At 35.3% G+C, this 21768-nt stretch overlaps 4 protein-coding genes across 5 annotated transcripts; all 4 read right to left on the reverse strand.

Annotated features, from left to right (window-relative positions):
- Positions 1 to 1438: 1438 nt before the first annotated feature.
- LOC139842447 (U-box domain-containing protein 33-like) lies at positions 1439 to 5288 on the reverse strand. The gene is made up of 9 exons (XM_071832585.1): positions 5030 to 5288; positions 4843 to 4946; positions 4586 to 4707; positions 4398 to 4502; positions 3871 to 4303; positions 3402 to 3542; positions 2763 to 3293; positions 1974 to 2669; positions 1439 to 1621 (listed from the first exon to the last, which is right to left on the reverse strand). The coding sequence occupies exons 1-9, from the start codon at positions 5286 to 5288 to the stop codon at positions 1439 to 1441; spliced, it is 2574 nt and encodes an 857-aa protein (XP_071688686.1).
- A 3057-nt stretch (positions 5289 to 8345) lies between these two features.
- LOC139839554 (U-box domain-containing protein 33-like) lies at positions 8346 to 10737 on the reverse strand. Its single transcript, XM_071829648.1, has 5 exons — positions 10547 to 10737; positions 10243 to 10380; positions 9561 to 10091; positions 8763 to 9455; positions 8346 to 8598 (listed from the first exon to the last, which is right to left on the reverse strand). Exons 1-5 carry the CDS (start codon positions 10592 to 10594, stop codon positions 8416 to 8418), a joined length of 1593 nt encoding a protein of 530 aa, XP_071685749.1. The 5' UTR covers positions 10595 to 10737; the 3' UTR covers positions 8346 to 8415.
- Positions 10738 to 11327: 590 nt separating this feature from the next.
- LOC139842448 (U-box domain-containing protein 33-like) lies at positions 11328 to 12401 on the reverse strand. The gene is made up of 5 exons (XM_071832586.1): positions 12167 to 12401; positions 11965 to 12068; positions 11737 to 11858; positions 11556 to 11660; positions 11328 to 11403 (listed from the first exon to the last, which is right to left on the reverse strand). The coding sequence occupies exons 1-5, from the start codon at positions 12399 to 12401 to the stop codon at positions 11328 to 11330; spliced, it is 642 nt and encodes a 213-aa protein (XP_071688687.1).
- A 2187-nt stretch (positions 12402 to 14588) lies between these two features.
- Positions 14589 to 21002, reverse strand: LOC139839551 (U-box domain-containing protein 33-like). Of its 2 annotated transcripts, none has more exons than XM_071829644.1 (9): positions 20622 to 21002; positions 20264 to 20385; positions 19699 to 19820; positions 19500 to 19604; positions 19121 to 19406; positions 18677 to 18814; positions 16774 to 17304; positions 15130 to 15408; positions 14589 to 14920 (listed from the first exon to the last, which is right to left on the reverse strand). In XM_071829644.1, exons 1-9 carry the CDS (start codon positions 20893 to 20895, stop codon positions 14714 to 14716), a joined length of 2064 nt encoding a protein of 687 aa, XP_071685745.1. In that variant the 5' UTR covers positions 20896 to 21002; the 3' UTR covers positions 14589 to 14713. The 2 variants fall into 2 exon arrangements, with proteins under 2 accessions (XP_071685745.1, XP_071685744.1); XM_071829643.1 differs by having other exon boundaries at positions 15130 to 15861.
- Positions 21003 to 21768: the final 766 nt, after the last annotated feature.

Here is a 21768-nt window from a genome sequence, read left to right on the forward strand (position 1 = left end):
ATTCTTTATTCCCAATTTACAATTGCTTTCCTATAAAAACAAAACCTTATTTAAATTTCTCGCAGATATATCATTCAATTCTCTCAAGGTATGCCTTCTTTCTTCAGTTCTTCTATTTAGTTTAATATTTAATTTTATTCTAGCTGCTTGAATTACATGCTTAGCAATTGATTCGAATTCAATATTGGTATAATCTTCGTTTCACTGATTTGTAATACTCCGTATATGATTTTTTTTTTTTATAACAATTAACAAAAACTAAAGAAGAATTACATATTGAACAGTAAACCTATTGTTTCAAGAACAAAAAAGAATTACCTATTGAGTATGAGAATATCGATTAGTCATTAGATGATTGTTGTCTGTTGAATGCGGAATATACGAACTGAAGAACAACAATAAACCCTCGATTTATTTATTTTATTTTATTTTGTCGACGTTTGAAATCCTAAAAAATTGAAAGAAAATACCGTGAAGTAATATACGGAGGACTGGAGGAGTACTAAACTGGCCCAATTTTTTTTGGGCTTGAAAAGAAAAAAAAGACCTCAAAATTAGGGAAATTGTTCAAAATATACTTTTTTTTAAGGCTTGAAACAAAATACACTTTTTTTAAAAAAATTGTCTTTTTACACCATTCAGTAGACAGAATTTCTGTCTACCACCTTTATCTGTCGTCTACTACCATTTTTACAAAGTAGTAGACTGTAACAACAAGGTAGCAGACAGTGAGAACAAAGCAGTAGACAGCCAATTACAAGGTAGTTGACCGTCTACTGTCTTGTTGTTATTGTCTACCACCTTATTGTAGGTGTCGACACCAATAATACATATCAGTCGACACCTACAACAAGGTAGTAGACAGTAACAACAAGGCAGTAGACGGTCAGCTACCTTGTAATTGGCTGTCTACTGCTTTGTTCTCACTGTCTACTACCTTGTTGTTACTGTCTACTACTTTGTAAAAATGGTAGTAGACGACATATAAAGGTGGTAGACAGAAATCCCGTCTACCGAATGGTGTAAAAAGGCAATTTTTTTTAAAAAAGTGTATTTTGTTTGAAGCCTTAAAAAAATGTATTTTCATCAATTCCCCTCAAAATTATATAGACATGGAATAAAAAATTTGGGCACCTAAAAGTATTGGGCCCTGCTCACTTGCACTACTTGCACCCTTAATGGGCCGGCCCTGACAAGAATGCACTAATGCAGCATATACCATCTTTGTCACATAAACACCGTGTAGAACTGTTATTACATATACCAGCATATACAGTATTATAAATCCGTTCTATAACAAAATCACATATTTACCATTTATTGATATTTTTGATTGGTTATAGTACAAAGTGGGTATATATATATATATACACGTACGTTTACTAAAAACATGAAGTAAGTTATAAGTATATGATAGTTAAATATGGAACTAAACGATTTATGACTGCTGTAGCCATTCTTGAATGGCAGACCGAAGAGCGTGGTTTGGAACAAGGGTGGAGTTGGCTAACTTAAGGTTGGTCATGGGTGAGGTGTTATGGCCACTGTCTAACCATCCTTTAATAGCCTCTGCTTCATAAGTAAACCCATCCGCAGAAACCACCGGATCCTGCATAATTTCCTGCATATTTGATCCCCACAAACAAATCTTATTAAATTGTAAAAATGGATGCCATGACATAAATCAACCTATGCCTATATTATATTAACAAGGAGGATGGGTCACGGGTCATATGGCTGACTGTTGGGGTCGGGCAGCTGCAGGTTTAGTTGACCCAATGCAGTTCTATCCTATTCTTAGTAGAGAATTAGTGAACCCAATATAATTATAATTTATAATTTTATATAATTCTGTATAATTTTGTACTGTTTCAAGAAAATAGTCCTAGTCTATAAACATAATTTAATCTTAGGTAAATAACAGTACTTAACAGTGGCATTAAAATTATGATGTAGAATAAGAGTGAACGAACCTGAAAGATGGGACAAACAAAGTAGTTTGGAACCTGACACTGTCCTTCAGAACCCAACCTAAATGAAGAAGGTCCACAAGAAACACACATGGGTTCAAGCACCCTCCAGACCTCGGTCGCAAGATCAGGCCTAATTTTTCGAACCACGTCACAGCAGTTCATTGCTAGAACAGCCAGCTGTTGTGCCTGCACAAACGGCCAGTCTCCAGCTGTCGAATCCAATACATTCTTCAAATTTTCATTATTCAGTGCTAACTGCACTTCATTTAGTAACCCCAAAGCGGGCTTACCCGTCAATAATCTCAATAATATAACGCCAAAAGAGTACGTATCTGACTCCGAAGTTAATTCTTTAGTAGAAAGGAATTCAGGGTCCATATAAAGAGACATGTTGTTGCTTGAGAATGTTCGAAAGTCGCTTAATTTGGTAACGAAGTTTGTGTCTAGGAGGATGTTAGTCGGCTTTAAATTACCATGAACAATGCCACAAGAATGAAGAAAAAGAAGAACGGAACATAACTCAGCAGCAATGCGGATTCTGTTTTTCCATGATAAAGGGGGAGTATTGTTCTTGCATTCGAGTCGATCTTCAAGGCTACATCCTGATAGATACTCGTAAATTATTATCCGATCATCTGGACAAGCACCTATCAATGTTACAAGATTTGGGTGCCTCATTTTGCTCAAAATATTAACCTGAAAATTGGGTAAATTCAAAACTTCAGAGAGAAAACAATTTTAGATCTTCTATTGACTAAAATTAAACAAGAAAAGAGCAAACTTTCATACTTCGTGCTGAAATACGGAGGGTACTTGCGGGTTATGTGAATAGAACATCTTTATGGCCACTTCAGTATGCCGAATAAAACCTCTGAATGTTGTTCCATAACCACTTTCTCCAATTTTAAAAAATGGGTCAAAGTTCTGAGTGGCGTCCTTGACTTCTGAAAAGTCAAACTCGGTGTAGAGCTGATACACACTTGAGCTTGAGGCTTCGTTCGCTTGCTTCTTTTTCAATTCCTCAACGACTCTAAGTGCATCATCATATTCTATCTGCAATTTATCACGTTCCTTTTTGTAGTTCTGCAGCAACTCGATAGAAGAGAACAACTTGTGTTCCAGCTCCCGCACCTTATGATCAAAGTCTGCGATTTGACTTTTGAGAAATGATTTTTCGTCAAGTGTAATTCGGAGTTCTTCTGCTGCTTCATTTAATTTTTTACAAATATTTTCATGTTCCTCCTTGTTTTTTTCTAACATTTCTTCAATCTCTCTCCTTCGTCTATATTCTTCCTCATAGAAGTTTTCGGACTCTCTAGCCTGTATCACAGAGAGCAACTAGAGTCATAACACAATATAAAGTCATACAATATTTGTAGTCTTTAATGTTTTTCATACTAAAAATTATTTAGAGACCGAACAGTCTACCCTGATTTTAGCCTCAATGGCGTCCTTTTCTGCTTTCCTGCGCCTGATCGACTCTTCAAACGCCTCACGTTTCGAATTTTCTGCCTCAGCCATGGCTTCTACAAGTTGATCATATAACTCATCATTCATACCTTTTTCCTGCTGTATAATTGATATTAATTGTTAATATATAATTAAGTTCCAATCCAAACTATTACTATGGAAAATATAGAAACTTTAACAGTTTGAGTGTCTCTAAATTGGAAGGTTCAACAATAAATGCTGAAGTGTTCAGCATTCAGTGTGTTTGCTACTAATAAACTGTTCAGCAATATCTGTTAAATTGTTCAACAATTTGTGTTGAAGCATTTATAGATGAAATACTCTCTTAATTTCTTAATTGAATGGTTCATTTTTTATTTTAATATATCCTCATTAAATTATATCCAGAACACTTGGCATAAATAGAAGATAATATTAGTTTACGTACTATGACGCTGGAAGGTGGCCGATTTTGAACACGCTCTTTGAATGCACCAAATTCTGAATCAACTTCGTTTATTGCATATGCATATAATGCTGAATCATCGATAACTTCACTAGAACATGTAGACAATCGTGAACTCGAGGAATGAGTTCTCTGTGAAATCCCATTCCAAAAATCAGTAGCACTTCCTGAAGAAAACCTACTAGTTGGAGTCAAGTTGACGTTGAAATCTCGCAATGAGGTGGTTATTCCAGTCCTACGAAAGTCAGAGTTGACTTTGCGGCAGTCTCGAGTCGAACTGTTGACCTGTAATATAGTATTCTGTCTTTCACTAACAGATCTTGACAGTGAGGAATTCAGTTCAGAATTGGAGGTAGTATCCGGTAGTGATGATGAAGATGATCTTGAAACGCCAAGTCCATCCAACCTGCCTGGTCTGCATCGGCGGAGTAACTTTGTTAGTTTCCATTTTTGATGACAAATGGACAGGTCAACCAAGTTGGGCAACAACATATATGAAGCATATATACCTAGTGAAGATGATGTTTCCTTTGCATATAAACTGAATCTGGCAGGAAGCAGTGGCCTGCATACACACGTAGATTGCTTTCTTCGACCTCAGGTCTACCATTTTCCTATTTTTTTCCCGAAATTTCATTAACATTCATCCATAACCATACAATGTAAATTCAAACCGTATAGCAACTTAAGAACGTACCTTGAATATTGTCTGTCTGCAGCTGCTCCCATAACAAGATTTCTCACATTGTGTTTACATATGAATTCAACAATACCTTTCTCAATTGATTCCATTTCAATATACTGCACCTCTGCACACACCTAATTATTCCAACAACAACAAAAAAAAAAAAAAAAAAATTATGATCCTGTAAAGCATGGTCAAATAACAAAACAGGACAGTCAACAATTATATGTATTCCTTAAAAGAGTATGAAAGTATATAATAGTTAATACCCCTGACTTCTCACATATCTGATTATATTTCTTTAAAAGCTTTAGCATATGTTGCTTCTCTGCTTTATGGTGTGCCACAACTTGGTGTGTATTTATGATACCGGCTGAAAATCATAACATATTAGCATGTACCAAACTTTTGTTAAATCTCGAGTACCGTCTAAAGATGAATAAAAAAAACAAATGCCAACGAAAAAGAGATTACTAAAGGGGATCTTCTCTGGAGGTTGGTGAACATGAAGATGTCTACCTCCTGAATTCTCTATCGCCCACTGCAGAGTTGGTTGACTCTCTTTCAATTTTGTTCCGACCGCCACATAAATCTTATTATTATTGACAACCGTAGGACATGTTTTCTCAACGATATCATCCTTAATTTCGATGATCTCCGAGGTATCAACTACAGGATACCTAATGGTCTGTATCGCAATTTGTGCACTTTCCATCGATACAGAACTGATGACAGCTATCTAAAACTTAATGTTATTATCGTATGCTAAAGTTCTTAATTACATATGATCATTTATATATAAACAACACAAAAGTTTACATGTAAGAATCAAGAGATTACCAACCTACAGGAAAACTGAAGTCAATGTTAATCAAGTTATCTAATACACAATGATTGTTAATTATCCCTTGTTATGGAGCTAGATACATTAATTGACAATGATACACGTATAAATACATGAATAAGAAGACAGATATGAATAGATGCAGATATTATATCAACAATGTTACCTTCACTCCATAGAACGATTGATTTGGAAAGCAGTGGATCCACCATTGAAAGTGACCCGTAGTAAATTTTATCGTAATAACAAATAATATATATATAAACTGAAAGTGTACAATTTCATAAGAAAATGAATAGTATGTTAACAGATAAAAAGGTTAGCTAGTGAAAGTTGTATTTTTGTAGTTATTATTTTTTTATTGATAATAACATAAAGAATGTACTTGTTATCTATATAACTGGTATTCCAACAAAGAATAAACGTTTTAGACCTGATCCAGTTATAGAAGGATTATGGACTAATGTGGTCAATTTTCGTTTTGATTGTTAATGATCATTCCCATGTCTCTTGGTCTGCTTCTTGGAATAAAAGTTTAACCACTTACGAGTAAAATTTCCTCGAAGTCTCCACCAACTGCTTTGTCTGTCACCCTCCATACTTAAAATCCAAGATCAGGCATATTTTTACTGACATCATCACAGCAATTCATGTTATTCTTTAGTTAACCTCATTTTGTTCCCTTTTATTGCTTTCATGCTCTTCTTTAGTTTTCTCTTGTGTAAAGGCAATCTCTCTCTCTCTCTCTCTCTCTCTCTCTCTCTCTCTCTCTCTCTCTCTCTCTCTCTCTCAATTCCTCATTGCACAAGTTTTCAAATGCTTTGACCTGTAAGATTTATGGCTGTATTACATACTCATACTCACATATCCACGTAGAATTATTCAAAGGTAGTAATTTTAGACCATTTACGTAGTATAATACGGGTCAACTTGGCTTATGCTTCATCTCAAATGGTTTAAATTAAAAAAAGTTAAATGGACTGGGTCAAACTGTCAACCCGTACTATATTGGATATGCACAACAATATTAGGTGTGACAAGGACATTATGTAGATGTGGGGGGCAAAGAAAAGTTGGCAATATCATGGTTGCAGAAGTCGATTGATTCGGCAGACGCGTCGTTTGGGGACTAACTTATCATGTTTCGACAAAAAAGCTTAAAAAGTCGGGTCTGAGTCGGTCAAAGTCAAACTTGGTCAAACTCTAATATTTTTAAAATTAGATTTTGTTGCGCATATGAAATTATGAATTGTGCGCACCAAAGATGCTATGCATAATAAACCTATGCTGCACGTTATATCCACACTGCGGAGAATATGGCTAAGGTCAGATCCGTAGACAAGCAGACTCCTATAAAGATAAGATCCATCATTTTAGGGCTTCATGGATATCCAGAATGTGCTAAGTACTGTCGTACTGATCAAGAGTTGCAAATATATAAAAGTAAATGAGTACCATGTTGTGAATATATATAAAAGTTAATAAACACCATATAGAAGTAAAAGCTAATTGTACATACCATAATGCAGCATAATATACGACCCATCTTTGTCACATAAACACACACAGTATAAAACTTATATAATTTTACATTTTTAATGTTACTAATGTAATGATATAGTTGAATGTGGAATGAAACAATTTATGACTGCTGGAGCCATTCCTGAATTTCAGACCGAAGAGCGTAGTTTGGAACAAAGTCAGAGTTTGCTAACTTAAGGTTGGTCAAAGGTGAGGTGCTATGGCCACTGTGTAACCATCCTTTTATAGCCTCAAGTAAACCCATCAGCACAAACCACGGGATACTGCATTATTTCCTGCATATTTGATCCCCACAAGCAAATCTTATTAAAAGTTATAAAATGTATGCCAATGATATAAATCAACCTATTCTTATATTATCTATAATTAATCTTATGTCGCAGAAGTGAGAATCAGACTCTTAGAGTCGGGCAGCTGCACGTTGAGTTGACCAATGCAGTGTCCTATTCTTAGTAGAGAATTCGTGAGCCCAATATGATTAAAAATATATATATTTTCATATAAATTGTACTTATTCAAAGAAAATATTCTATAATGGGGCTCGATTTAAACCAAAATGTAACTGAAGTGACGCATTTTCATGTGAATTGGTTACCTTACAGAACAGTAGGATTAAAATGTAGAATAAGAGTGAAAACGAACTTGAAAGATGGGACAAACAAAGTAGTTTGGAACCTGTCGTTGACCTTCTGAACCCAACCTAGAAGAAGACGGTCCACGAGAAACACGAATCTGTTCAATCACCCTCCGTATATTGTGAAAAACATCACAGCAGTTCGCAGCCAGGTTCCTGCATAATTTCTTGCTAATATCAGACATGACTCTGCAGTAGTATTGAGTGGAATCGTTGACTTGAAATTCTATTTTGTCTTTCACTAACAGATCTTGGCAGTAAGAACGTCTGCTCAGAATCGGAGGTTGTGTTTGGTGGTAGTGATGGAGATGATATTGAAACGCCAGGTCCATCCAAATGGACACGATCGAGTTGTAAAACAGGTCAAAATGGACACGATTGGTTTGGCAATTTCATCAAGGTCTCCAACAACTGCTCTCTCTCTCTCTCTCTCTCTCTCTCTCTCTCTCTCTCTCTCTCACACTTACTCAAGGTTTGTACATAATATACTGTTAAAATCAATATCATGATTAATAAAATTAAGTATATTCAGCCTGCAAATTTGATTTGTTTTATGCTTTTGTTTTTTTTATCTGTTATAAACAACTGTGATACAAGCATGACAGTTATTTGACTGTTACAAGGTGAGGTGGCAGATAAGTAGCAAATATATATGAAATAATGTTACTACTTGTACTCTAAAGAAAGCAATATATACACGTTCTCTTTGTCACGATAAACATAATGAAGAATCAATATAATGATCACCGTTTCGTATACACACATTTGCATAATTATATTATATGTTATATGATAATTGAATTGAATGTAAAATAAACTAGTTCATGGCTGCTGAAGCCATTCTTGAATAGCAGATCTAAGTGCGTGATTTGGGACAAGATCGGTGCTGGCTAGCTTAAGATTCGTCATGGGTGAGGTGTCATGGCCACTGTCAAACCATCCTTGTAAAACCTCTGCTTCGTAAGTATATCCATCCGCAGCAACCACCGGATCTTGCATAGTCTCCTGCATAATATGATCATTGATCCGTGAGAGTTTAATCTTCTACAAGACTAAACAATGACTATAATTGAAGTCTAATGACCATTTTCATATAAATAGTATGTTCTGTCACTTAGACTAAAAAGTAGCCCCAAGATGAGGACTAAACAAAAGAAGAAAAAACTAACTTGAGAGATTGGACAAATAAAGTAAGATGGAATTTGTTGCTGTCCTTTAAATATGGATCTTGATGACGAGAGACCGCAAGAGATCCGCATCGGTTCGAGCACCCTCCAAACCTCAAATGCAATATCAGGCCTATTTTTACTGACACCATCACAGCAATTCATTGCTAATGTAGCCAACTGTTGTGCTTGTACAAACGGCCAATTGCCAGCTGTCGAATCCAACATAATATCCAACTTCTTTTCATTAAGTGCATATTGCACTTCCTCTTTTAGTAACCCCGAAGAATCTTGGCCCGTCAATAGCCTCAATAATATGATACCAAAAGCGTACGTATCTGACCTCATGTCGCTTTCAAAAGACATGCTATCGCTTGAAACCTCGTTTTGCGAGATCGCATGATAGTTTCCAAAGTCACTTAACTTGGTAACCATGTTTTTGTCGAATAGGATTTTATTGGGCTTTAGATCACCGTGAACAACGCCACAAGAATGAAGAAAAATAAGCACCGAACATAACTCAGCAGCAATGCAAATTCTATCTTGCCATGATAATGAAAGATTCTTGTCTGTGCAGTTAAGTCGATTTTCAAGGTTTCCTCCCGAAAGATACTCGTAGATGATTATCCTTGCATCTGGGCAGGCTCCTATTACTGCTACAAGATTCGGGTGCCTTAGTTTGCACAAAACATTCACCTGAAATGTAACAAATAAGATCAGATCCATAAAAACTACCATTCTGAACCAGATATCAATCGAATACAACTGAATTTGGGCCAAAAAAGGCGGTAACCATCTTACCTCCTGCTGAAATTCTGAAGGTCCTTGAAGGCTATGTGCATATAACATTTTTACAGCTACTTCAGTATGCTGAAGAAAGCCTCTGAACGTACTTCCATAATCTCCTTCTCCAATCTTAAGAAACGGGTCAAAGTTACGGGTAGCGTCTCTGACTTCTGAAAAGTCAAACTCGGTGTAGAACTGAGTGACACTTGAGTTCGAGACTTCTTTTTCGTGTTTTTCCTTCAGTTCATCTACAAGTTTAAGTGCTCCATCGCACTTTTCCTGCAACTCGTCACGCTCCTTTTTGTAATTCTGCAGCATCTGAATTGCAGTTAACATTTTTTGCTCCAGCTCCTGCACTGTATGGTCAAACTCTGCAATTTGACTTTCGAGGGATAATTTCTGTTCAAGTTCCATACGTAGTTTTTTTGAAACCTCATTTAATTCCTTTTTATTTCTTTCATGTTCTTCTTTAGTTTTTTCTAGTGTTTCGGCAATATCTCTCCTTTGTCTCAATTCCTCATTGTACATGTTTTCAGATGCTTTGACCTGTAAGATTAATGGCTGTATTACAAGCTACACACACATATCCACATAATATCATTTAAAGGTAGTATTTTTAAACCATTTACGTATGATACGGGTCAAATTGGCTTTATGTTTCATCTCATATGGTTCAAATTAAAATAGTTAAGTTTACCCTTCGTTTAGACTCGATGGCATCTTTTTCTGCTCTACTGCGCCTGGTAGACTCTTCAAATGCATCCCGTTTTGAACTTTCTGCCTCAGCCATGGCTTGTTCAATTTGATCAAAAAGCTCATCATGCATACCTATTTCCTGTTATATTTTTATTTAGAATGTTAATGTTAATGTTATTGTTAATGTTAGTGTTAATGTATAATGAACTTCCGATAAATATGAAGACCAGAATCTTCCTTACACTTTTCTCCATTAAAGACAAAAAAGAAATAAATAAAAAATGAATATATCCAGTTTTACATACCGGAGTGCTGGGAGCTGATGGATTTAGAACATGCTGTTTGAAAGGCATCGCACCGAAGCCAGATTCGATTTCGCTACCTTCATTTATTGTATATGTGAGTGATCCTAAATCATCAACAAATTCAGTTGAACATGTAGACACTTGTGAACTTGTTGAAGGACTTGTCTTTGAAAACCTACTCCATTCATTAGAGATTCTACCTGAAGTCAACCCACTTACAGGAGTTGACTCGACGCTAGAATCTAGTAACGAGGTGGATATTCTGCTCCCGTGATTCTCGAACATGACTACTCTGTGGTTGTCTTGAATTGGACTAGTCGGCCGTAATCTGGTTTTCAGTCCTTCACTAGCAGATCTTGGCATCAAGGAATTATGTCCAATACCAGAATTTGTATTCGGTAACAAAGATGAAGATGGACTTGAATCACCGAGTCCATCCAACTTACGTGGCCTGCACAATGTAATATTGTTACTTTATGGCTTTCCACATAGATTTTTTTTAACAGCCGTTAGGAGTCACTAACGGGGTCGAACGTGATGTCAACACCAACCTACCCGATCATTTCCTTGGTACGAATCATTACAATCCTACCACCCATCAAGAGGAAACCCACACGACGAATCCATCCGGGCATCGCGTGTGGTAAACCCCCTCGGGTGAGGCCATAACGCAAGACGTCCACAACCTCCGTGGCCCGTGAAATGAGCGGGTAACAAGGGAAATTTGCAGTGAATGGAAGTCGAACCCTTGACTCCCATATGGGAAGACAAGTCACTTCCACTATGCCAACTCCTTGTTGTTGGCTTTCCACTTAGATTCATCTAATTTTTTGCTCATCTTTAACCGTATTTTTCGCCTATTTGATTTTAATGAATGAGACATTATACTAGATTCGACAAGCAGATGTGGCCTTTTAACTATGTTGTCCCAAAGCTTTATTATTAAAAATTTTTTAAAAAAAATGAGGAAACATAGTTGTGAGAAACAAAAGTACAGAGCCAGATATACCTAATGAAAATGAAATTTCGTTTGCATATAAACTGAATTTCACAAGAAGCAGCTGCATGAAAACATACATAGATGGCTTTTTTGGACTTCAAGTTAACCATTTTCCTGTTTTTCAAGGTAACGTAAGCAAGAATATGTGATATTTATAGAATGCAAGAAGCGAAGCTACTTTAAAACTTACTTTGAAAATTGCTTGCTTGCAGCTGCTCCCATTACAAGGCTTCTAACATTATTCTTAACTATATATTCAACAATACCATTTTCAATACAATCCGCTTCAATATGATGCACCTCTGTAACCACCTAATCAGTTCAAAGATCCACAGTTACACAACGCAGTGTTAAAACTAGAATTTTGCGTCGTTGTCAAAAAAGAATAAAAAATCATTATAATGAAAGTATATAATACCCCTGCTTTTTGGCAAATCTGATTATATTTCTCAAGAAGTTGTAGCATAGCTTGCCTTTCGGTTTTATGATATGCTGAAACTTGTTGTGCATACATAATGCCCGCTGTAAATTAAGAGTAGACATTAACAAAAGTACAAAACCATATACTATAAATTATGTGACTAAATGAAATCACATCAATGACTAAAACAACGAAGCACCGAGTAAAGAGATATTACCAAAGGGGACCTTGTTTGAAGGTTGGTGCACATGAAGTATGCATATTATCGTACTACCTCCCCGATTCTCTATCACCCACTGCAGAGTTAACCGACTATCTTTAAAATCTTTCCCAACCGCCACGTAAATCTTATCTTCAACGACTATTGGGCGCGTTTCCTCAGCAATATTATCACTAAGATCCTTGATATATGAGGTGTCAACAAGAGGATACATGGATACAAAACTGACTACAATCTTATGTAACTTAATATTTTCTTATGGCTAAAAGGCCCTGTATCACATAAATCTACTTAACTAACATACAAACCTGCATGTACCAATACATTACAGCAATTATTAACAGAATTGACTAACAAACTCTGAACAGATAGTGAAATTAAAATCTGACAAATTAAGTTACCTAAAAGTTAAAAAAGGTTTAGCCTTTGAAAGATAGTTAACTTGTTTTGGGCTAGATACATGCATTAACTATGAATCTATTATATTATATACATTTATAAATGTAAAGTTGCAATATACAATAAGATATCACTATATTATATTGATAAAACATTTTGGTTGACTTTTGATGTAATTACAAGTGCAAATTCATGATGGTGGACTCGATCAACTACTTCATCATCTCCGAAGCACAGATTTTATGAGTATTACCTTTAGGTCAATTAAAAACAATGGTGATATGTATTGGTCAGCTACAATCTTAGATGGGTTGTTACAGTAATAAGCATTTTGGGTTTTCAAAAAACTAAATTTCTACATTATAGTTGTATATATTTTGCATGCCATCTTTATTGAATTAAATATATAAAAATTATATCTTTATACCATTTTTACAAAAATTGTATGTAATTTTGTATGATTTACTCCGTATGAATTATGAAATATAGTTATCTTTTTTTAAACGGCTCTAGTTATTGAGTCAACAACAAACGTTGATTTATTGGCGACTTGACTGACTCTTAGAGTCTTAGATCCTAAATTAAATTTTCGACAAGATTTAAAATCCATGGAAATTTGATTTTACCATTTTCATGGCGTCTCAGATTTATTTTTAATTTTTTAAAAACTTTTTCCTACTTATTGGCCGGAGGTCAACTCAGAAGCAATCGTTATCCGTCGAATATATGACTCTCTACTTTTGATAGTGTTTTCACTCTGGGTGGAGAAATGATCTGTCTTTATGAAGATTTTGGATCCAAAACATCAACAAAATCGAGTTATGAGCATTTTTTTTCAAAAAATTCGTTACTAAAATAGACCAATTTCTCATATTTGGTTATGTGTTTGTGAAATCCATCAATGGGTTTATGTTTAGAATGTTCTACCGCAGCTAACTACAAATTTTGATGAGTTTTGATCAAGTTTTGAGGTGTTTTCGATTTGCACCACCATACACCGCCATAGATTCTGCCGGATTTTGATGCTAGTGATGAAGATGACCGGTTTAGCAAGTAACCAGTCACCTTTTGTATACATTAGACCATTAGCACACTTTTCTAAAGTACATAACTTACAATAATATTATTCTGAGTATATAGCCTACATCGAGACAAAAAAAAAAGTATATGATCGTAGTTTTAAGACGTTGATTAACCAATTAAATATACATTAAAAGAAATATCTTCGAAATAATGTAAGAAAACTACACGGGAATCAACCTATTTTTGTATTACCAATAGATCTCGATAAAGAACCCCATTACGACGTAACCGGGCTATAATTATTATTATTATTAATTATTAATTAATATTAATAATTATTATTTTGTTATTAATTGAGAAAACATGATATGTAAATGGTTGACATCTACAGGCAATGAATCATCTTGATGTCTTTTGAGAAAACATGAAAGACGACGAATGATTTAGGCCAATTATGATTGGGAATTAATATTTTAACCTCTATTTTTTTATCCATCCACCATAATTTTCATGTTTCTTTTCAAAAATACCCTCCAGTAAATTTATGATTTGTAAAACGTATTATTATTAGTGTCAGAAAGACTTGTGTTTTGTATCGAGTTTCACAGTTTAACTGATAAATGTGTATATAGTCTAGTGGTTAGTCCATAATATCCTTAGAAGAGGTTGGTTTCAGATTCAAACATCAATAGTAAGATAGGTAGGGAAACAATCACTAAAAACCATGTACATCTGTCCTTAAAGTTGAAAATCGTTATGCGTTGAGTTCCCATCCATTTAACAGTTGATCTAAATATCACTCACCCCAAACTACAACACAAATGTATTTACAGCCAAGCCACTTGAAAGTTGTAACACAACAAAATTTACACATATTTGCTAAAAAAAACAGGGAAAGTGTTTCTACTACAGTTTCAACTACAAAATGAAGAACTAAAACACGACGACAATATATGTTACTGTACACAAAAAAAATGAATATATATATATATATATATATACACACACACACACACACACACACACACACACACACACACACACACACACTTTATCACATTTTACTTGACCTCTTCATCCATAAACATGGATGTAAAAATATGATTAATAAATTTGAATTAAATGGTTCCAAGGCTGCTGGAGCCATTCCTGGATTGCAGACCGAAGTGCCAGGTTTGGGACAAGATTGGTGTTGGGTAGCTCAAGGTTGGTCATGGGTGAAGTTTTATGGCCACTATCTAGCCATCCTCTTATTGCCTCTGCTTCGTAAGTAAATCCATCAGCCGCAACCACCGGATCTTGCATGACTTCCTACAAATTTGATCCCCACGAGTAATCTTTTTAATGGCTATAGTAAATCACTAAATCAAATGAGCTCCTTTTTTTAACAAGAAAGTTACAGTAGTTCAAATGTGGATTTTGTAACATACTGTATTTAATATAATAACTGTTTATATTATATTTATATAAATTTATATAAATATGAGAATGTGAATTATTAATAAGGACTGAAACCTAACCAGAAAGATTGGACAAATAAAGTAGTGTGGAATCTGGCGCCGTCCTGAAATTCCACAAAAAACCTGCATTGGTTCAAGCACCCTCCATACCTCAGACGCAAGATCGGGACGATTTTTACGAACACGGTCACAACAATTCAATGCCAAACGAGCCAACTGTTGCGCCACCACATACGGCCAGTCTCCAGCTGTAGGATCCAATATCTTGTTCAATTTTTCCGTTTTCAGTGCATCCTGCACTTCCTTGGCCAACTTCAAAACGGGCTTACCCGTCAATAACTGTAACAATATAATACCAAAAGAGTATGTATCTGACTTAACAGTAAGCTCTCCAGTATCAACAAATTCCGGGTCCCAATACAAAAATGTCCCCTTTGGGTTGGTTCTGCAACACATTGATGTGTTATTACTAGAAAGCTCGGTTTGAGAGAGCACGCGACAGATTCCGAAGTCGCTTAACTTGGTAACGAGGTTTTTGTCTAGAAGAAGATTAGCGGGTTTAAGATCACCATGAACGATGCCACAAGAATGAAGGAAAATGAGAACCGAACATAATTCGGTGGCAATGCGGATTCTGTTTTGCCAAGATAACGGGGGAGTATTGTTCTTGCATTCGAGTCGGCCTTCGAGGCTTCCTCCAGATAGATACTCGTAGATTATTATCCAAGCGTCTGGGCAGGCACCTATTAGGGTTACGAGATTTGGGTGCCTCAGTTTGCTCAAGACGTTGACCTGAAAGTCAAAGAATAAAGCCACATAAACAGCCGAAAACCAATCATAGATTCATTTCATCCGATAAGCCCCAAAAAATGTGAACGAGGAAGCTGGATTAAGCTTCTTTGCACTGCCTTCGCGTATGATAGAAGTATACCTGGAAAACGGGTCAGGTTGGGTCGGTTTGGGTAATGGGTCAAAATGGTTCATGGGTGAAACTGGTCAAATTTTAAACGGGTCCAAATGGGTCAGGTCGAAACAGGTCACAGGTCAAATGGCTAAATGACTATGACGAGGTAGAGATGGCTAAATGAGATAGTTGGGTAACAAATCAAAATACGCAAGTGTCAAAATGAGTATACTTTGGTGTAAATCAAAACAGGTCTGCTCTTTTTGAATTTACCCGAAGCAGTTCTGTGCAAATGTTTAATATTTCTATGAATAATTAGCTTATTAAACATAACTATAAATAAAATAATATGATTTCAATAATAGACTAATTGTCTATATAAACCGATTTGGGTGGTTTTATACTCTGAAAACACAAATTAAGCGAATATTTAAGAGTTCTTGTAAATTGAAATCACCCAAAATGTATTTACATACTTACAACCTCTACAATAGCTTTATTAGTAAATACATTTCAATTTTCGAAGTAACTTTTATGTAATCACATTTGATACAATAATTCTTTATATAACCCAAGAAAAGATTAAAAGTATAGTCAATGGGTCAAGCCAAACTCACCCGGCTTGGCCCATATAACTTATTGCCCATTTGCATCTGTTACACAGTCTGCCCAAACAGCCATTTTTGCCCAATTGTATCCGTAATACTTACACATAAACACTAATACATGATTGGCGAGAAAAAAATTATTTGAAATCTTATTAGACTAATACAGAGCAAAAGAAAAGGAAACCGTCATACCTCCTGCTGAAATTCCGAAGGCCCTTGCAGGCTATGCGAGTTCAACATCTTTACGGCTACTTCAGTATGACGAATAAAACCTCTGAATATACTTCCATAACCCCCTTCTCCAATCTTCAGAAACGGGTCAAAGTTACATGTGGCATCTTTGACTTCTGAAAACGAGAACTCGGAGTAAAAGTGAGAGACACTTGAGTTTAAGGAATCGTCTGTTTGATTCTCCCTAAGTTCCTCTACTAGTCTAAGCACATCGTTACATTCTATTTGCAACTCGTCACGTTCCTTTTTGCAAGTCTGCAAAAGCTCAACAGCTGAAAACATCTTTTGTTCGAGCTCTCGCACCGTACGGTCACACACTGTAATTTGAGTTTCGAGAAATAACTTCTGTTCGAGTGCTATACGAAATTCTTCTGCAACTTCATATAGCTCCTTTTTAACATATTCATGTTCTTCCTTGGTTTTTTCTAGTGTTCCATTAATCTCCAGCCTTCGCCTTAACTCTTCAGCATACAAATTTTCGGATGTTCTAACCTATAAGATTGATGGGTGTACACAAAGTTAAAACAAAATTAAGTTAAATGAAATTAACCTTAATATAAAAGTTGAAGAAAGTTTGTTGTTGACCAAGCCCATAAAGACCTATGTAGTATCCCGTGATTACAATCTACAACCTATTTGTGGACACAGTTTGGCATAAGGCTTTGAACATACTGTGTGTAGCACATGTTTCTTTTAAATATACACACAAACACATACATATATACCTTTAACGTTAATATGTAAAAGATACGCATGTATACTTACTGTGTAAGACATATTCATACAGCAGAGGAACTCCCCTCATGGATAGCATGTTACTCTGATACGCTACCGGATTATACATGCACGCATTTCGCGCTCATTAAACTTTGATTATGCCTAATATTATAACAGATAATATAAATTATAACAGTCTAAACCTACATGGCTGTACACGGACTACATGCGAAGACATACATTGATCCATGAATGCGTACTTCAATATGAAACTAGATTATTGTGACACGAACTAAGCATCACTAAGTCATATCCCAAATGAGCTTAGCTCATAGTCATGCATTGTATGCTCAAAACTTGAGGTCGAATAACTGAGTCTATTGTAATTTCACATTTCAGAGTCCACATATACTCTGGACCAATGATAGATTAGTATTTAGAATCGTGTTTATAGTGGGAAAGATGAACCTTTCTATTCTGGACCAGACACCATCATCATGACCATTCATGCCAAAAAGTATCTTAGGTATTTAACATGTAGTGATGACTAAAGAACAAAGAGTGTATACAGTAACAATTGACGGGTTACATGATGCATATCATATGATCGACACGACACACCTGTATACAAACTTATCATTTTTAAAGAACTTATTGTTAAAAGAAAAATTAAAACATGAACAAATTATAGAAGATAACTGTTACTAAAAGAGACTTGGGCTGCGTTTGTTAAAACTTAATGATGTAGTGTTGAATGATTCATAATCTGAATGATTCAAAGTCTCTGAATAAACTTGGTTCTGAATGAAAATAAGATGTTTGATAATCATTTTGAATAAACAATATGAATATAGTAAAAATACTTTATTATCGTGTTACATGTATAAAAAATTCAATATACTTGTTTGTTAAGTGTTCTGGGTATGATTTGAGGAGGATGTTATATAAAATTTAGGTGCTTAATGGTTAAAAGAGTGTTTCATCTCTGAATGGTTCAGCACTGAATGATGAACCATTGAGCATCATATGTCATTCAGAGGTAAAAAACAAACGCATTGAATGCTAAAAGTTCAACATTGAGCGTGAACCATTCAGTTAAGAGGTAAACAAACACACCCTTATATTCAGAAAACAACTAGAAGTTTACCCTGTGTATAGCCTCAATAGCATCCTTTTCAGCTTTTCTGCGTCTGATAGATTCTTCAAATGCATCTCGTTTGGAATTGTCCGCCTCAGCCATTGCTTGAGCAAGCTGAACATAAAGCTCATCATTCACACCTCTTTCCTGTTATGTTTCATGCAAAATGTTATTGAATAATCAAATTCCAACAGCTCATGATTGCAATTCACAATATCTCACTCTAACACAAAAGACGTACACAAAAAAAAATTGCTTATTGACACATTTAATCACACAACAAGATGATTCATTCATATACTATGACACTAGAAGGAGATTTTGATAGTCTCCTTTGAATCCATGTGATGCACTATAGTATGATCGGGTTTCGCTACCTTCAGTTATTACATATCACATGGATCCTAAATCATTGACCATTTCAGTCAAAGATGTAGATAGATTTGAACTTACGGAAGGACTTGTCTGTGAAAACTCAGTCCATTCATCAGAGGCCATTCCTGGATTCAATCTACTTGGAGGAGTTGACTCAAGATTTAAATCTGACAACAAGGATGATATTCCGGTCCCGCGACTGTCAGACACGACTCTATGGTAGTCTTGATTTGAATTATCGGGCTGTATTATGCTATTCTCTCTTTCACTAACAGATCTTCGGGTCAAGCCAGAATCAGAGTTTATATTTATTGGAGGTGAAGGCGGGGACGTTGAAACATCGGGTTCACCCAACCTGACTTCCCTGCATTATCGTTAGTTAACACATAAATTTACGTATCTTTGTTTCAGCAAACTTACACCTACCAATACAAGATGAGAGGAAAGCCAGCCTTACTTAGTGAAAATGAGATTTCCTTTGCATACAAATTGAATCTGACAGGATGCAGCTGCTTCTAAACACACGTAAATGGCTTTCCTGGACCTCAGATTCACCATCCTCCTATATATTATAAAGGTGATAACTAATAGGGTAAGCACAAAAATGTAATATACATCCATAAATATGCAGAATGTGAATCTTTTTTAGAATTAACCTTGAATAGTGCCTGTCTGTAGCTGCTCCCATGACAAGCCTTCTGACATTGTTCTGAAGTATGAACTCAACGATACCTTTCTCAATAGAACCCATTTCAATATATTGCACCCCAATACGCACCTAATTAATTCACACAATCATGATCCCACAAAGCAAGATTATAAACTGATGTTTTGCATGGTCAGAGACAGACTTAGCAATGATAACAGTTCCCTGGGTAATGGGTCAAAAAAGTTATTTCTGGTACCGGGTCAGGTCAGATCCGATCGGATTTACCTCGGATACTTTTTGGCTAACATAATCAAAATTTTGCTTGTAAATAAATAGCAACTCAAATATGAATACAATAATCACACTATTTGAAAAATAATCTGCTCCATAATTATTCAAATATAATGATTTTGGGTGACATTTGACCCATTTCCTTGTTAGATAGTTCTTCCTTTCATTTTACCCAATTGATCCCCCAGAGATAAAACATAACCCGAACCAACCCATTCATAAGCTAATGGGCTGTAATTGTGACCTCTACGTTCGTGAAAGAGCAAGAAAGTATATAATACCCCTGAGTTCAGACACATCTGCTTATATCTTCCGAGAAGCTGGAGCATCTCCTGCCTCTCCGCTTCATGGTACGCCTCGACATGAAGTCTATCAAGTTGGTTTACCGGAAACTTTGTGCCCACTGAAAATCAAAATAAACATTAAGAAATGTGTATAAAGAACCTGGGGCACTTCAATCCAATATGCAATAATGATCATGTAACATATAAATCTAAAATAAGCGTCTATCATCCTACAGTTTTCTATGCTAAGAAATTGTTGATCCATCTATTAGCATCATTGGGCACTCACAAAAAAATTTATATATTCAATTTGTATAACAACAAAGTAAAAATACAAAACAAAAGGTAAGATTACTCATAGGGATCTTCTGTGCAGGTTGATGAACATGAAGTATACATATCTGTTTATCTCCATACTTATATAACGCCCATCGCAGAGTTAACAGACTATCTTTAATCTCTTTCCCAACCGCCACGTAAACGTCATCATTATCAACTACTCTACGATTCGTTTCGGCAACAATTTCATCCCTAGTTTCAACAATCTCTGAAGTATCAACAACAGGATACCTAATCATCTGATTCAAGGTTCGTGCACCTTCTACTGATACAGAACTAACCACAGCCATCTCAAACTTAATCTATATTCATATGCTATAAGCTACACATACATCCATTGACAATTGACACATATGTGTGTAAATTTATCAGTCAATATGGAGTAAAAACCCTAAACTTTGATCACGTGTTATAGTACCTGAAATAGTGAAACTGCAGGCCAAATAAACTTGAAAGTGATTGCGAATAGGTTAAAAATAGATGCAAATGAAGAAGTGAAATTGGTGATATCGAAAAAGAAGTTTAAAAAGGTTGTAATGATTGATTGGTCCTTGAAAAGGGATTACTTGTTTTGAGCTATATAAATACCTTGTTGACTGCGATCGCTATATAAAATTCAAATATATATACAATAGGTAATACGATGGTCATAAATTCATGGGTGATGATATATACCCAACTAATTTTTATAGTGTTATATAGTACAATACTGTAAAACATGTTTGGTTGTGTATTTATAAAAATTGGTTGTGTATATATCACTCCCCTTAAATTTATAATTTTCTACTGTTGAACTTTGAAGAAAGTAGTAGTAGTAAATTGCAGGTGCGAATAAATAGCGGGCTCCATGAAAGCGTGCTGAAGAATTTTTTAGTATAATTACTCCGTATAACATTTACAAATACACAAGAATGCACCTCGAACTATTTCCAACTTGTTATTTTTGTCTTTGTATTGTTAACCTTTTTCGTAATTAACTAATTATCCCATCTAATCCATTAGCTTTTTCATATATTTTTTTTAGATTGTCTAAAGAGGTTTGTAGAAAAAACCTTTACAATTATAAATTCATTACTCCAATAGTAAAAGCTTTTATATAGCTCAAAAACAATATAACTCAGTAATGCATATCTGTGAATACGAGAGAACTCAAAGAACTTACA

This window comes from Rutidosis leptorrhynchoides, chromosome 4, assembly GCF_046630445.1.
Source record: "Rutidosis leptorrhynchoides isolate AG116_Rl617_1_P2 chromosome 4, CSIRO_AGI_Rlap_v1, whole genome shotgun sequence".
NCBI lineage: Eukaryota > Viridiplantae > Streptophyta > Magnoliopsida > Asterales > Asteraceae > Rutidosis > Rutidosis leptorrhynchoides.